Here is a 14,928-nt window from a genome sequence, read left to right on the forward strand (position 1 = left end):
GTCTATTTGTTTTCCTGAGAAACTATTTTGTAGATAATAATATGTAAAACGATAACCATTGATAATTTCCTACCATTTTGTCTGTAATTTGCTAAGTCCCCCCTATTATTATGTTATCCTTCTTTTATTCTTTAAAATAAAAATTAAAAAAAAAAAAAAGAATATTCCTCCACCCCTCTGATTCCAGTGCTCCAAAGATAATCGCTATTCATATTTTGGTGTTTGTCCACATGGACTTTTTTCCTGTGGTTACACACAGAAATGAGCTCATGCTAACTATATTATCTATTTAACCTGCACTTTTCACAATATACCTGGGATCTCTTTCCCTATCGACAAGTCTGTTTGCACTTTATTCTTTATGATACCTATATAGAACAGTGCGGTATAGCATAATTTATTTAATCAGTTCTTATCCACAGATGTTAAGAGTTGGCTCTTACAAATTTTGATAAATATGCCACACTTATTCTTATCAAAATATTTGGGGAAAATATATTAACAGCATGGATTTTTTTCACAGGACACTAATGTCTGTTAAGACATTAATGTTTTGTGGAATATTGGGAAGTGAATCTGAATACTCCAAAAGATTTAGTAAGCTGACTCTGTTTAACTTGTGATCCAAATCTTTTTTTTTTTTTTTTCTTTTTGAGACAGGGTCTCGCTGTGCAGTTCAGGTTGACCGTGAGCTCACTTTATAGCCCAGACTGGTCTTGAACTCACAGCGATCCTCCTGCCTCAGCCTCCCAAGTGTTGGGATTACAGGCATGCGCCACCACGCCTGGCTTTTTTTTTGTGTTTCTGAGACAGGGTCTCACCATGCAGTTCAGGCTGGTCTTGAGCTCACTTTGTAGCCGAGGCTGGTCACAAACTTGCAAGGATCCTCCTGCCTCAGCCTCCCAAGTGCTGAATGATTCAAATCTTTTATGGTCCAAGGTCCCCGTCTTGTAGCAGGCCTCACCTTTAATGAATGTCCTGCCCCAGACCTTCACACCATCCCCACAGCCTCAGAGATCTCAACCCCTGACACATCTGAGCTAAAACACCAGGGACCAGAGAGATCTGGGGGCCCACACTTTCACCCCTGAGGCCCACCTTGTTGATTCTTAAGTTTCTAGCTGAGGAGATCTATCCCCCACAGTGGAGACACCACGGACCTCCCAGGGAGAAGGGGAAGGGATCAAGATCCAGGAAAAACGGGCTTGAGGATTTGAATGGGAGGCAGGAGAAGTCAGTTGCCAGGCACTGACAGCAAGATAAATACGGACTTGGAAAACACAAACTTGTGTGTTTTCCTGAAGGACAGGATAAACTCTTAAGGTATTTTTGATGGCTTTTTCTTGGTGTCAGCCAGAATTTTCTAGACTGAAACCCCAGCAAAGGCAGGAGCACCACAAAGCCGGGCTTGCAGTAGCATAGACACAGGAGGTCGTGGTGGGCAGAGCAGGGAGCTGGGAGAGGTCTAGCAGGGATGCACACGGGAAGGGAGCTCCACAGAAGAGGCAAGATCAGGTATCAGGGAGAAGATGGACAGATGTCTGGACCCTGGGAGGCTCCTTAAGGACTGAAAGCTGATATTGAGAGATTTATTTCAAAATCTCTTGGCCTTTGTGAGTTTTTACCTACATGCAAACTGGAAAAGATCTGTCCTTTTTACTGATATGAGTGAGCTCGGTATAATTCCTGGACACAAGTCTTTATCATTGAATGCTCTGCACACTTCCGGCCCTTGTCTGTGGCTCATCTTTTCTGATTACACCCATCCCTTGAGGGGCTGGGGATTTAGCTCAGCGGCAAAGCGCCTGCCTGGCAAGCGCAAAGTCATGAGTTCAATTCCTGGTACCGGAAGAAAAACGAAAAACAAACAAAAAAAAACAAACAGCCATCCCTTGATATATCTCAGTTCACTTATTGTGGCTTCACTGTATCGCAGGGTTTTTAAAAAAAATATATATCTAATTCTGTACCGCGGAATTTTCACTGTATCGTGGGATTTTGTGGTATTTAGGTACTTATATAATAGTCATGATTTTAATTATTTTGCCTAAAAATTTTAAAACAATACAAAAATGTAAAAAATGTCAATTCAAACATATTAAAAGAATACTACATTGAAATAAAATACAGTATGTATTTCATCAGTGGATGAATACCATAGTGTACACAATGGAAATGCAGTATGCCTCTACCACTTGCAGAAGTTTGCCAACGTGAGATTGTACACGACACACTATTGGCTGATGGAATGGAAAGCCACCAACCACAGCTCTGTGTTCTGTATCCTGGGTGCTGATTGGCTCAGTGACCATAGCGTCGGTCTGTTTGCTCTCGCACACTGTGCCCATACGTTCAGCATCTCTCCTTGTCCACATCAAGGACCCATATAGAATTTTACATGTTGTTAAAATTATGTAGGTTTAAGAGTGTAGAAAGTGTTTAAGAGCATATGAAGTGTTTATAAGAGTGTGGGAAACGTTAACAGGAGAGTGGGAAAGGCTTATAGGCATGTGGGAAGGGTTTATAAAACCTTAAAATATATAAAAATAATGAAATAAATATAACAGCTACTTCGCGGATTTTCACCTATCGCGGGGGGTCTCTGCAACATAACTCAACTCTCGCGATAGGTGAGGGATCACTGTATTCCTGGCATTTTCTTTTCCACTTTCAGAGGGTCAAATCTGCGACACTGTTTACCTTTATGGTTTGAGCTTCTGATGTCCTTGTACCCTAAAGTCATAAGAACATTTACATTTTTGTCTAAACATTTTATTGTTTGCTAGCTACACACATTTAGGTTTATAACCCATCTGGGATCCATGTTTGTGTAAAACATAAGGGAGGACTGTCACTGTTTGTTCCACCTATGGATAAACAGCTGTGTCAGCGCATTAACCACTCTGATCTCCGTCCGCACCTCAGAACCTGCTCCGTCTGACGTCGTGCTTCGCATACGCATGGGTCTGTGCCTCGCCTCTGCCCACTTCCGTTCCAGGATGGCACAGTGACTATTACTGCTTATGGTAGCCTGGTTTCTGGTGGGGTAAAGCCATCTCCATTCCCCGGTGGCCTTGTTTCCCAAATTTGTCTCCGCTCTTTGTTTTGATTTTTTGGTTACTACATAACAAACGATCACACGAGACTTAATAGCTTGAAACAACCACTGCAAAGTAGAATAGAAGTTGGTGGCTAACAACTTTACGTAGCATATCACACACACACACCCTGCTCTGCAGATTTGGGGGTGCTGCTCACAGGGGACTCAAATCTGCTGGGGCTCCGGGGGCCAAGGTAGCACCCCTCCCCCAATCCTCCTCTTCCTCCTCCTCCTCCTCCTGGGGTACCTCTACCATGGGCCTGGTCACATGGTATGTGGGCACTGAGGTAGGAAGGGGTACATGTTCCTGAGGTCACAGCTCTGGAAAGGCACTTTGGGGACTTGGGGGGCAGTGCAAGGAGCCCCATCCCTGGGGGAGGCTCAGGAAGGGAAGGAGGATCCCAAGTCCTCTCATCCCTGGCCACTGGTTAATGGGGGAATCGCTCTTCACAAATGTCTAAGCTGAGGTCTCTTGACCACACAGAGGTGACCTCACAGATTTTCTCTCACAAAAGGTCACGTGTTCCACACCCTCTCCTAGGCTATGTTGCTATTATTCACACATCTACCCTGCACACTCATGCATACATGCACACGCAAGTGTGCGCGCGCGCGCGCGCGCGCGCACACACACACACACACACACACACACACGCAGGTCCACAGTGGACTGGAACCCAGAAGCATCACGCTTACCCCTTTGGGGCCTAGGGTCCACCATTTACTAGCTATGTAACCTTGGGAAATTACTTAACCTTTCTGTACCTGAATTTCTCCCTCTGTACAGTGGAGCAGGTACCTCACTCACAAACATGTTCAAGCCATGCCTCAGTCTGGCACGGGCTGTCACTCCATCCTGCTGGCTTCCTAGACTTAATCTCAGAAGCCTCAGCTCAGGGCCAGGTGCCCAGCTATGTTAAAAACTTGTTTGTGAATACATATCAGTCAGCTCCAGGAGGACCAGAGAAAATCCTTGGGGATCTGACAGCCTCGCATGGCTCCTGGTGCTGCAGGAGACCCAGGTTGGGGGCACCTGGAAGGATGAGACAGGAGCCCCGTGGGCACGTGGGCCAAGAGCACAGGCAGTGGAGAGTCACGAAGGACCGGAGGCAGCACGAGGCTGCAGGTCAGCGCTAGGGACCTCCTCAGAGTGAGGCTGGGCCGGGGGCGGTCAGGCGCAGAGTCGCTGGCCTCTAACGCTCAGCTCTGGATTCCAGGAAGAAGGGACCGCAGGCAGCACAGCGTGAAACCCAGGAGCCAGGGCAACACTCAGAGCACCCTGCTCCCTCCCCGTGCCCACCTCCCCCAGCCCAAATGGCGGCTCGCATGCAGGGATAGCCTGCGTCTCCGTGGAGCCCGCGGCTGGGGAGAGAACCTCAGCCCCACATGGGGACCCTGGAAGACAGATGGTGGCAGCAAGGATGTCACAGTCAGGTGACAGGAGCTTCCCCTCCTTCCCACCCTCCTGCCCACTTGGCCTGGAGTCCCCAAGTTGCGTTCTGTCACTTCTGGGAAGTGGGGAATTAAGAATGGACCCTGGTTCCCGGGACTTCTTGGGCTGGGCAGAAGGCTTCCCTGAGCCCGTGCTCTGCGAGGGAAGTGTAGGCGGCAGGGTGGACAAATCTCCGAAGAGGAGCTGTGTGCATGGCCGCTGGCAGTGAAGCTCCCTGCCCACCCTGCCTGGCAAAGGCCGGAGCTCCAGGAGACATTCAGACAGTGGACAGCGCCCACGGCCCAGCCTTCTTCCCGGCAGGGTTGTGAGGATCCAGGACAGCAGAGGAGTTGGTGCCAGGAAGCCAGCGAGAGAGGAGCTGGGGTGTCCAGGCCTCAGAGGTAGCGACAGAGGGACTTGCACAACCCACCGGGTGCCCATACCCTGGCCAGGAAGGAAGTGACAGGCACAGAGAGAGGGGAGAACGGGCCCTTGTCCTGGGGACTCTGCCCTGGGAGATCTTCCCAGGCCTGGGGAGCCGAGCAGGGCCAGACACCCCTCTGCTATGCCCAGAGTTTTCCTTCACCTACTCCTTCCTCCCTCCCTGCTGGAGGACGTGGGCCCTGACCAGCCTGGCCACATCCGCTACGCAAGCTGCCTCTTTGCAGGCAGAGTAGCTTTGCACACAGTGAGCCCCAAAGAAACACCAGCTGCCCGGTGAACCCCGCCTGCCCTCAGTTCTGGGGCTCCCCATCAAGGGTGGGGGGCACGGAGGGCTGGGGCCTGTGTCCAGCGATGTTTGCATATTCCACGGACGGGAGGGCGCTGTTGGAGTCAGTGGGGTCCTTGGTGCCAGAGTGATTTAGGTGGATGAGGGAGGCGTAGTGGATGGTCCCCAGGACCTGGTCAGAGACAGCTGGCTGACTGAAGTCCTGGGAATAAAGGCAGGCAGACAGAAGTCTGCTGAACAGATCACGGCTGCAGTGGTCAGCGGCCCTTGGACACCTCTGGGAATGCGGGTCCAGGAAAAGCTACTTTCACCCCAGGGAAAGTGTCTAAGGAGGCCAGGCAGCCAGCAACACCAGCAGCCCGGAGCTTGTTCCAAATCCAGCACCAGCACCAACCCAGAGCTGTCGAAGCATAGAACCTGGAGCGGCCCCAGCGAGCCCTGTTTATCAAGCTCTCCGCGTGACTGCTGTGCACGCCCAAGCTGGAGGAGCGCTCAGCTGAGTGTGCGGTAGGGGCGGCACCGTGGGATTGATGCCGGCCTGACGCCGGGGGTCGGACCACAGGGCCACAGGGCCCTGCAGTCCTGCACCTCGAAGGGCTGCGGGACTTTAGACGGGGCAGACCCAGCCAAGGGAGACCGCTGAGTGCCCGCCGAGAGGGCACCCGGGAGCACGCCGGGGGCGCAGCGATTAGCCAACCTCTCTCTCAGCTTGGCGTTGGGAAATCTGGGAAAGCAGCCTTGTGGTTGGGCCGTGAGGCCGCCAGGGCACAAGCGGTCACGAGCCCGTGCGTCAAGATTCAGGGTAAATAGAAACCGCAAGTTGGTGCCGGCTGGGGAACTGAAATAGGATGGGGACACAGGGGCGCTTCGGCCCCCTGTTTCCCAGCAGGGGACATCGCTACTCACAGTGGCCTCCTTCTGGGCTGGAAGGTCCTCGTAGATGTGGTGGGAGTCCTTCTTACCTGCGAGAAAGAGTCAAGGTGAGCACAGGACGTCCTTAGAGCTTTTGACCTACTCATCCTACACATGTGCCACTCCCTACCCTTCTACCTACAGCTACCTCCCTTTTCGTCCCCCCACACCGAGGAAAACAAAATTTTACAATGAGAACACGTGTTTAAAATGCCTTTCACTGGTAAAGTCTTTACGTAAACTCGTTCAAAAGTCCTTAACCATAAAGATGGCTTTGAAGTCTGTGATCCAGAGTGGGTCCCGGCACACCTGGTTGTAGCCAAGTGGGCGTGGAGGTAGCCAGCTGGCTTTCAGCGAGCTACCTGCACACTCTCCCTCTGGGGCCTCGGTGTCCTCCCTGGTGAATGAGCACGATAAACCTTGTCCCCATGACCGAGCACCTGTGGCCGCGCAGGCTCACCTTTCCTGGCTCTTCCTCCAGGTTTCCTGAGGTACAGGGCTGTGAGAACGCTGAGGCCTAGCAGCAGGATCACCACCACCACCACCACCACGCCCACCACGATCCCCTTCCACTTCCAGTCTCCTGGAGCACTTAGGGGCAAGAAGAGGGGGAGGGGAGTCAGCCAGCCTCACTGCCTGTGGTCACACCGCGCCTCCTGGCCTCCTGCCTCTCCCGGGTCCCCAGCAGGTAGCAGCCGCCTGTTCCTTCCCGCTTCTGCCCATGGCCTCTAACTTTCCTGCAGCCTCTGCTGGAGGCTCTGTACCCTCCCAGCCTCCACCCCTCAACCAGTCCTCAACCAGCTGCTCCTCCCCAGCCCTTCTCTGTGAATTTTGTGGTCAGCCCTCAGGGCACACTTCCAGAGGTCCTGCCTAGGACTGGGCGTGGTGGCACACACCTTCAATCCCAGCCCTCTGGGAGGCTAAGGGCAGAGGATTGAGCCCAGCCTGGGCAACTTAAAAAAATTTTTATAGGCTGGGATGTACCTCAGTGCTAAGGCCTTGAGTTCAATCCCCAGTACTGCAGAGAAAATAAAGAATGTCTCAAGTTAATGGAAAGACACAAAAGTAGACACTCTAGTGCCCTCAAAGACCTTGAAGTAAGGTTTAGGCCCAGAAGGGAAGAGGGGTGGTTCCAGCAATATTTCTCAGCTCAGCGGATCACTATTACCTGGTTACTGGCTTTTTTGTTAGTTTGGTTTGGTTTGGTTTTTTGAGACAGGGTCTTACTATGTAGCCCAGGCTGACCTTGAACTCACTATGTAGCCTAGGCTATGTTGATCCTCCTGCCTCAGCTTCCTGAACGCTGGGGTTACAGGCATCCCCACCATGCCTAGGTTAGCGGCTTTATCTCTTGACAAGGAATGGTTCACAGGTCTGTGGGGATGGTGAGAAGAGAGAGGGTCAGACAACAGCCAAGGGCCTGGGGCCTGGAGAAATCAGGCAGGGGTGGGAAGAAGTCAGGCTGCGGGTTTAATAACTCAGGCCATCCCCTTTCCCTAGACCGCTGTGGTGTGGCCTTGTGTCTTGCCCTGGGCTGGGTCACTCAAATCCACCCTTAATCCTCACAGCAACTAGGAAGATAGGGTCGTGAGGTGGGGTAACCATGTCCACCAGAGCTCATTTGGCAATATGGAAGCATTCTGGCAGGGGGAAGTTTGTGCTCCTGGCATCCAATGAGTAAAGGCCAAACACTCGGCCCAACGTCCAACAATGCAGCATAGCACCCAGGACAAAGAAACCAGCTGGCTCAGATGCCCACAGGGCTGAGAGTGACGAACCTTGATGTAAGAGGGGGAGGCTACTGTTCCCCTTTTGCAGATGAGAAAACTGAGGCCAAGAAAAGTGACCCGAGGTGACCCATCTGACCCAGACTCCATCCCCTGAGAGCTGGTGAATCTGTCAGAGTGGGAGTTGAGGCATCAGGCACAGAGGTGGGGGAAGAGACAGATGGGAGGGGTTGGCAGTACCTGTCAGTAGCAGGGCTGGTGGCAGAGGCTGAGGCTGTGACCATCATGGTCCTCTGAGTGCTCCTGGTGGTGCGTGGGGCTGGAGCTATAAGAGATGACAATAGGTGGGGTGCCTACCTGTCTCCCCGCCACACCTGGGTAACCAGAGCCCATTCCTGGCCCTGGAGGGCACTGTGGACTGGGCACCGAGCCCAATCTTGGGCAAAGAATGACCTTCAGGCATCATGAATCCAAGTAGCCAGGCAGGCTCAGCACCAGGGAGGCCCCCGACGGTGCACATCAAGCTCTGAATATCAGGAGTAAATTCAGGAAACCCGGCACCTCTGTAGCTCTCAGGAATACACAGAGGCCTCTGGGTTGCAGGAACCCCAAACTTCGCATTCCAAAGCTTAAAGGCTCTCGATTGTTAGGGGCAGGTGCCCCCTGTGCCCACCCCCCAGCCTCACCCCCTAAGTCTCAGGTCTGCCTCGCTGTCCAGCTAACCCTGCCTGTCCACATTTCTCCCACCCCCGGGTGCCCTTCTCCGTGCAATGGACCTCATAGTCCTTTGAGGGGGGTTGGGTTTAGACTCAAGTAAGGGTGCCCAAGAATGGACCTTCACAGCAACGGTGGTGACACTCGGGGAAGTTCTAAGAGCTCCCTGAGCAAGTGCAGGAGGCCTGTTAGCGGCCACACATGTGTTCAGAAGCTCCTGTAATGTGGAAGAATAGACTGAGAACCAGCAGGCCTGACTTCTAGTGCTGGTTCTGTCCTCAACCAGCACGTGACCTCGAGCCTCAGGCTTGAGCCAGGAGAAAGTTGGAGGGAAGGATGTCTAGTGTGTCTCCCCCACCCGACCAGCTCTGCCACCTGCTGGGTCAAGAAGGCTGGGGCCCACACGTACAACAGAGGAAAACTCACCTTTAGACACCACCAGGTGCACGGTTTTGAGAATGTTGATCTGCCGATCTTTATAGATTCCGCAATAATAGGTTCCCGAGTCTTGTTCCCTGAGCCTAGTCATGGTGACCATGAACCTGTAATAACTGGGATCAACCCTGATGGAACATCGTGGATCCACAGTCTGGTCACTGCTCACTAGTATGTTACAAGAATCCACTGACGTTGTCCGACACCAGGCTTTTACCATTGTGCTTTGGTATTTGCTGTACCAACAACTCACAAAGAGTGTCTCACCCTCCTCCTTCAGAATTTCAAACTTCATGTCCTGGGCCCAGGAGCCTGTGAACACACGCTCAGGTCAGGGAGCCCCCAGCTTTCACGCAAGGCTACGTGGTGGAGCCTCCCTCCTTGGGGAACAACTGTCACCATGGTCACACTCAGGATGTTCCCCAGGGCCACGCACAGAGCGCCCAGTCTCCCCTAAACCAGCCTCTCCCACCCGCACTCTCGGAGTCCCCCGTGGGCCTCCTCCCCCCCGCCCTCGCCCCTGCCCCTCACCCGAGGCCAGAAGCACCAGAAGCATGGAGGACAGCAGGTGTGAGGCCTCCCGGGCCATGAGTCCTCTTCCTAAGCAGGGCAGGGCCGGGGAAGTCCCAAGGACAGGGGACAGGAGCTGGATGGCGTTCAGCCCAGCCGCCCCGAGCCTTAGGATGAGTTGCCCACAGCAGAGCCCTCCGTGGACAGCAGGAACCCCGGGGAGGACAGAGAGGCCTCCAGCTGCAGGGTCCACCTCTGGGCCTGGGTCTGGGTCTCCCCAGGGCCCAGCCTCTTCCCCTCGCCAGGCCACCTCCCTCCCCTTAGGGTGTGACCACGAAGCTGGAAACTCAGAGGAAGCTCTGACGAAACCTATTTCTCCTCCTAGGCCGCTACTTCCTCCGCCACGCTCCTCCCCCACACTCCCTCCCCTCAGCTCTGGGGACAGAGCTAGGGGACCTGGGAGCTCTGACAAGGGTCCTAAGTACCACTAGTCCCCAGGGCAGGAGGGGACCGGAAGGAGGGGAAAGGAGGTGTAGAGCCTTTTCCAGGAAGGGCCTTGGGAGTAGAGCACCAAACTGAGGAAGGGCGGGAGAAGACAGAGCCAGAAAGAGGGACAGAGGGCAGCACAACAGAGGAGCGGAGGAGAAGGGGAGCCTCCCCCTCCCGGTCATCCCCACACCCAGCACCCAGCCACCAGGTTCCCCGGGAAGCCTCCACGGAAAGGCTGTGCTAATCGGGCGCTCGTTTAAGGTAATTGGGTGAGCTATGGAATGAGCGAATGAACCTCAAAACAGAAAAGACCTGTACAAAGGTATGCAGCAGCCGGGCGCGGCGGCACACACCTTTAATTCCAGCACTCTGGGAGGCCCAGGCAGGAGGACCACAAGTTCGAGTCCAGTCTGAGCAAATTAGTGAGTTAGCACAACCCCGTGTCAAAATAAAAAATAAGAAAGGAGCTGTAAGTGTGCAGATGGGGTGGCGGGGACCAGTCTGTGCGACACGGGGAGAGGGTCAGGGCAGGAGAAGGGGCCACAGCACAGGCGTCGGGAGCCCAGGCCTCCTGGCAAGGCCCCTGGGACTGGCCAAGGTGGAGACCCCGCTTCAGTGAGGCAGTCCCTTGAGGGCCAACCGCGGGGCTTCTTCCCCTACCCAGCACCAGGCATGAAGGAGGGCCCAACAGTGACTGTGAACCTGACATCTGCTGGCAGTGTCCTCCTTCGGTGGGGCTTGGGGTCACTGTGGCAGCCTGTGGCCCGGGAAGCGTCCTTGTCTCCCACTAAGAGAGCCCTGAGCCTGGCGGTCTGCTACCCCACACACCCTGCCCATGAAGCGGCTGGGTCCTCTGAGCTGGAAGACGGTGAGGACAGGAAGGAGGGAGGAACTTCTGCAGGGCCGAGAGGGAGCCCCCAGGCCCATCGTCGCTGGGAGATGGGCTCTGCTCCCACGGTTCCTCCAGCTGCGTCCAGCACTGACCAGCTGTGCCTGCCCTGCTGTCCCCTTCCAGGGCTCCCTGATGTGGTAGCCTGCGTGGCCCCTGTACCCACACTCTGTGGAGCCTCCCTGACTGTTGAGCCTGTGGGATCCCCAGCACTTCCCTCTCTGGAGGACTTGACCCCCTCCTGTCCCCTACACTGTGGCCTCTGCCCAGAGCCAGGTGCAGGCTGTACCGACCATGCCAAGACTGCTTCCCTCAGAGCCCTGAGCCCACCGTGGCCAGGCCTGGCTGCCTCCCCTTCCCTGCACCCTGGTTTCCCCCAAGGCTGAATTGCATACGGGCAACTGATCTGCACAATCCTTGATCTCAGAAGTGATGTTGAGGGTTTGCCAAGCTCATCTCAGCCAGCTATGGTGGCGCAGGCCTGTCATATTAGCACTAGGAGGCTGAGGCAGGAAGATTGCAAGTTTGAGTCCAGCCTGGGCAACTTAGCAACTTAGTGAGACCCTGTCTCAAAATAAAAAAATTATTTTGGGCACATGGTGATGTAGCTCAGTGTGAAGGCCCTGGGTCCAATCCCCAGTACCCCCACCCCCAAGCTCGTATTCATCCTCCTCTAGGTGAGGAAACAGGATCAGAGAGGGACAGTGGCTTGTGACGGTCACACTGAGATTGGGGCTGTGCCAGGCTTTGAATCTAGGCCTCTGTTTCAGCACCATCACCCACCCCTGTACCTTCACCCCTCCCAAGGGGCCCTCACCCACGGGACGCCAGCCTCCAGGTAGCGAGGAGACCGGAGGAAGGAGGACACAGAAACAGGGCCCTCGGGTCTCCGATGCAGCCACATGGAACCACAGCCAGGGGGCAGTAAGGACGGCACTGACAAGCCACCACCTTTTCACGGTCTCCTGGAGACAACCTGAGAGGTAGGAACTGTGGGCCCCTTGCACATGAGGGGAGAAATGAAGCCCAGGTGGGGTAGTGACCTGCTTAGGCTGACAACAGCACGGTGACAACGGCACCACCAGTCCTCATCCCTGACTTTTCCAGTGCTCTCCCCGCTGGGCATCTGGCTGTCCATGAGATGGGGCCGTCTGGGCCACCAAGGGTGCTGCGCAGAGTCACAGTGGAGCTGGTGCCCCCGTGAGGCTGGCCTTCCCGGTTACACCGCAACAGCAGCTCTCGGCGTGGTGCTGGTTGGGTGGGAATGGATGTCCACGTGTCTGTGCATCCGTCTGTCCTGGAGCTAGGGCTCAGTGGCTCAGCCCAAGTCTTCCCTCTGCTTCCCTCTCCTGGACATAGGGAAGAGAGGCATCCTCCCTGCTGTCCCCCAGGTTTGCCACCTGCCCCACCCAGCGGTGTCTGCATCAGCTACCCTTCAAGGCCTCTACGAAGTCATCCTTCTGACCTCGGTGCTTGCTCTTCCACCCTGAGGTTCTACGGCGTTCTCACAGCGTAGAGCAGAGGTGTCACACTGCCCCCCAGGGGCTACCCCAGTCACTGCAGGCTGAAGGCCATCCCTCCCCAGGGAAGAATCTGGTCAGCACGCTGCAGCCTCAGCTGCTGGGCTGGATGGTAGAGGTCGAGTCTGAGGCAGAGGGAGCAGGCAGGTGGCAGACTCCAGGGCCACTGGACCCTGGCCAGAAGCTGTGGGGTTCTACTTCCTAACCCCCACCTGGGCCCCTCCTCCAGGCTGTAGTCAGCTCCGAGTTGTCTTCACTGTGTCCCAAGTGGGCCTTCTTTCCCAGGGGACAGCAAATGGCTAAGGATAAGAGGTGACCCACCTTTTTTCTGAGCCAAGCTTGTCCTCCCCACCAGAATCTGTGAGCCAAGTGAGGGACCCTGTCAGAGGCTGCTGGCTCCTCATTGACCTGAGGAACTCAGACCTGGCACCAGGCCATGGGAATATTGTGGAGGAGAGCCCCCAAGTTCAGCCACTGAGGGGGCAGGACGGTGGTAGGTATCTGCTGCATCCAGCACAGCTCTCAAAAATTCCTGGGGTGAAGGATGGTAGAAGATGAAGAAATAAAGATAAGAGTTAGAATATAGAAAGCCGAGGCCAGAGGGAGCCTCCTCTCCTGATAAGAGAAAAGAACTGCTCAACCACCGAAGCACGTTTATTCATACACTCAGCAGGTTGATGTCACGTGACACTCCTCTGTTTGCTTGGACTGCCTCAGGTGCCTGGTGTTCTCTGGACTGGAGCAGCCTGTTCATGTGGCTCACCTCAAGTGCTCTTTATTCTTGGGACTGACCTTGCTCCAGCCCCACACATGTGATTGATCTCCAGCTTCACCCACTCCCCACATCTCTTCCTTTCCTGTTTTGTAGTTGCAAGCAATGGGTGGTCAGTTGAATTTGGAGGAGCCGTGTTTGGAGGACTCTACAGAGGACCTTATCACCCTTGAACCCTTTCCATTCAGACTGAACTTACTCGTTTAGGCTAAAGGTTCCCAGCCCAAGAAGAATGTCAAGTCCTTGCATTCAGGAACATAACTCTCTACTGTCCATTAATCCATAACAGTACATAGTCAGTTACCAGTACAGCTGGAAACTGTCAGAAGGTGTTAGTGATTTGAGTTTCTTTTATAGCTAGCATATTACCATGGCATTACCTTGTACCTCTTATAGTTATACTTTTTAGCTAGATGTTCAAAACCAAGTGAAGGTGAGACCTGTGTTAATTAAAATTATTTTTTGCTGTCTGTCAAGTTCAGTTAGTTCCCCCCAGGAATTACCTTGGAACCACACATAGCACCTTTTAGTTCTCCTGTCAATGTCAGCCATCTGGATGAGCCATAGGCATTGCTTGACCAAGTTCCTCTCTGTGAAAGCAGGGGATATTTTCTCTCCTGGTGACTCTCCTTAGGCACACTATACATCATTGATCATTTTCCTCTGTGATCCTACAATCTCCTTGGTCAAGAGTTTGTATAACCCACCAGAGTTGTAGGATGTCACTAAAAGTTTCCCTCATGTTCTGAGTCCTTACTGACCTCTGAGGGCTGGAGCCAAAATATTATCTGTCCTTCTAGTCCATCTATCTGTCTAGTTTTTGATCTCTACACCTCAGTTGTTGAACATCCAGAAGAGAAGGTTAATGACATTACATTGTATTGGGAACAGTGAGCTTAATATTATACAAAATAGCACCATTATTTCATACCAACCACAGGTATTTTGTGTTTGAGTCCCTGTAGAATGTTAACAGAAAAGGGTTGTATATTTTACACAGAAAATTAGAAATCAAAAGCCATGCATGATAGTGTAGCATCACAGTCAGGATGTCATTTTTGTAACACACCTGAATTTACATTTTGACATAAAGTAGCCCTTTTAGTCACTTATCCCTATCTAGTACATAAGGAGCTTTTACCTAACTTGTTGACCTTTAATGGGATGTACGTCACATAAATTTTGTTAATATTATTGACTGGTGACATCATGTTGTTTTGACATGAACTTCCTATCACAAGTAACTGGAGCACAAAAGAAAGGAACCATGTATGATCTGAAAGAAAAATCTATCACTATAAATAATCCCTGTTTTACATTTTGAAAGACCTATGCATCTGAAGGCATGAATACATTTAATACACCACAAGATTAATAACAATCATCATAGCCATATGAAAACCTTTAAATCAAAAAACCTTATTGTTTCATTTCTAGAAAACTTAATCTTTTGATGATGACCAATGTAAACATCTCACAATAATATATTTTTAATAACACTTATTGGGATGTCTCCCATAAGGCTATAGAGATTGTTGGGGTTCCCTATTAATGAACAAGAACTAGACAAATATCTCCAGGCAGCTGCTTTCTTATGCATCAAAGGGAGGCTTGAACAATAATTCCCCAAGCCCAAATAGTTCCAATTTCTGATGACCTCTGAGAAAACCAATTTTGATATCATATTGACAACCTGGC

General features: G+C 52.7%; 1 protein-coding gene and 1 long non-coding RNA gene across 4 annotated transcripts; one reads left to right on the top strand and one right to left on the bottom strand.

Moving 5' to 3' along the window:
* Nucleotides 1–2,756: 2,756 nt before the first annotated feature.
* On the bottom strand, nucleotides 2,757–9,869 carry LOC102009987 (trem-like transcript 4 protein). Of its 3 annotated transcripts, XM_013517047.1 has the most exons (7): nucleotides 9,582–9,862; nucleotides 9,042–9,362; nucleotides 8,142–8,226; nucleotides 7,420–7,548; nucleotides 6,635–6,765; nucleotides 6,169–6,224; nucleotides 2,757–5,464 (listed from the first exon to the last, which is right to left on the bottom strand). In XM_013517047.1, exons 1-7 carry the CDS (start codon nucleotides 9,637–9,639, stop codon nucleotides 5,267–5,269), a joined length of 978 nt encoding a protein of 325 aa, XP_013372501.1. In that variant the 5' UTR covers nucleotides 9,640–9,862; the 3' UTR covers nucleotides 2,757–5,266. The 3 variants fall into 3 exon arrangements, with proteins under 3 accessions (XP_013372501.1, XP_013372502.1, XP_005389738.1); XM_013517048.1 differs by lacking the exon at nucleotides 9,042–9,362 and having other exon boundaries at nucleotides 9,582–9,869; XM_005389681.2 differs by lacking the exon at nucleotides 7,420–7,548 and having other exon boundaries at nucleotides 9,582–9,857.
* Nucleotides 9,870–9,983: 114 nt separating this feature from the next.
* Nucleotides 9,984–14,424, top strand: LOC106149134. The gene is made up of 3 exons (XR_001235096.1): nucleotides 9,984–10,310; nucleotides 11,709–11,921; nucleotides 12,046–14,424. It is a non-coding gene; the product is annotated as an uncharacterized LOC106149134 (long non-coding RNA).
* The last annotated feature ends 504 nt before the right edge of the window (nucleotides 14,425–14,928 follow it).

This window comes from Chinchilla lanigera, unplaced genomic scaffold (assembly GCF_000276665.1).
Source record: "Chinchilla lanigera isolate Chin_1 unplaced genomic scaffold, ChiLan1.0 scaffold00036, whole genome shotgun sequence".
Taxonomy (NCBI): Eukaryota; Metazoa; Chordata; class Mammalia; order Rodentia; family Chinchillidae; genus Chinchilla; species Chinchilla lanigera.

What these genes read in the sequence shown, in the direction of transcription:
- LOC102009987 (XM_013517047.1), bottom strand. Translation starts at nt 9,639, where the DNA reads ATGGCCCGGGAGGCCTCACACCTGCTGTCCTCCATGCTTCTGGTGCTT. An exon ending in GGCTACATAGTGAGTTCAAG is followed by an intron (nt 6,766 to 7,419) that starts GTCAGCCTGGGC and finishes CTTGCCCCTAAG; the next exon opens with TGCTCCAGGAGACTGGAAGT. An exon ending in TGGAGGAAGAGCCAGGAAAG is followed by an intron (nt 6,225 to 6,634) that starts GTGAGCCTGCGC and finishes TCTTTCTCGCAG; the next exon opens with GTAAGAAGGACTCCCACCAC.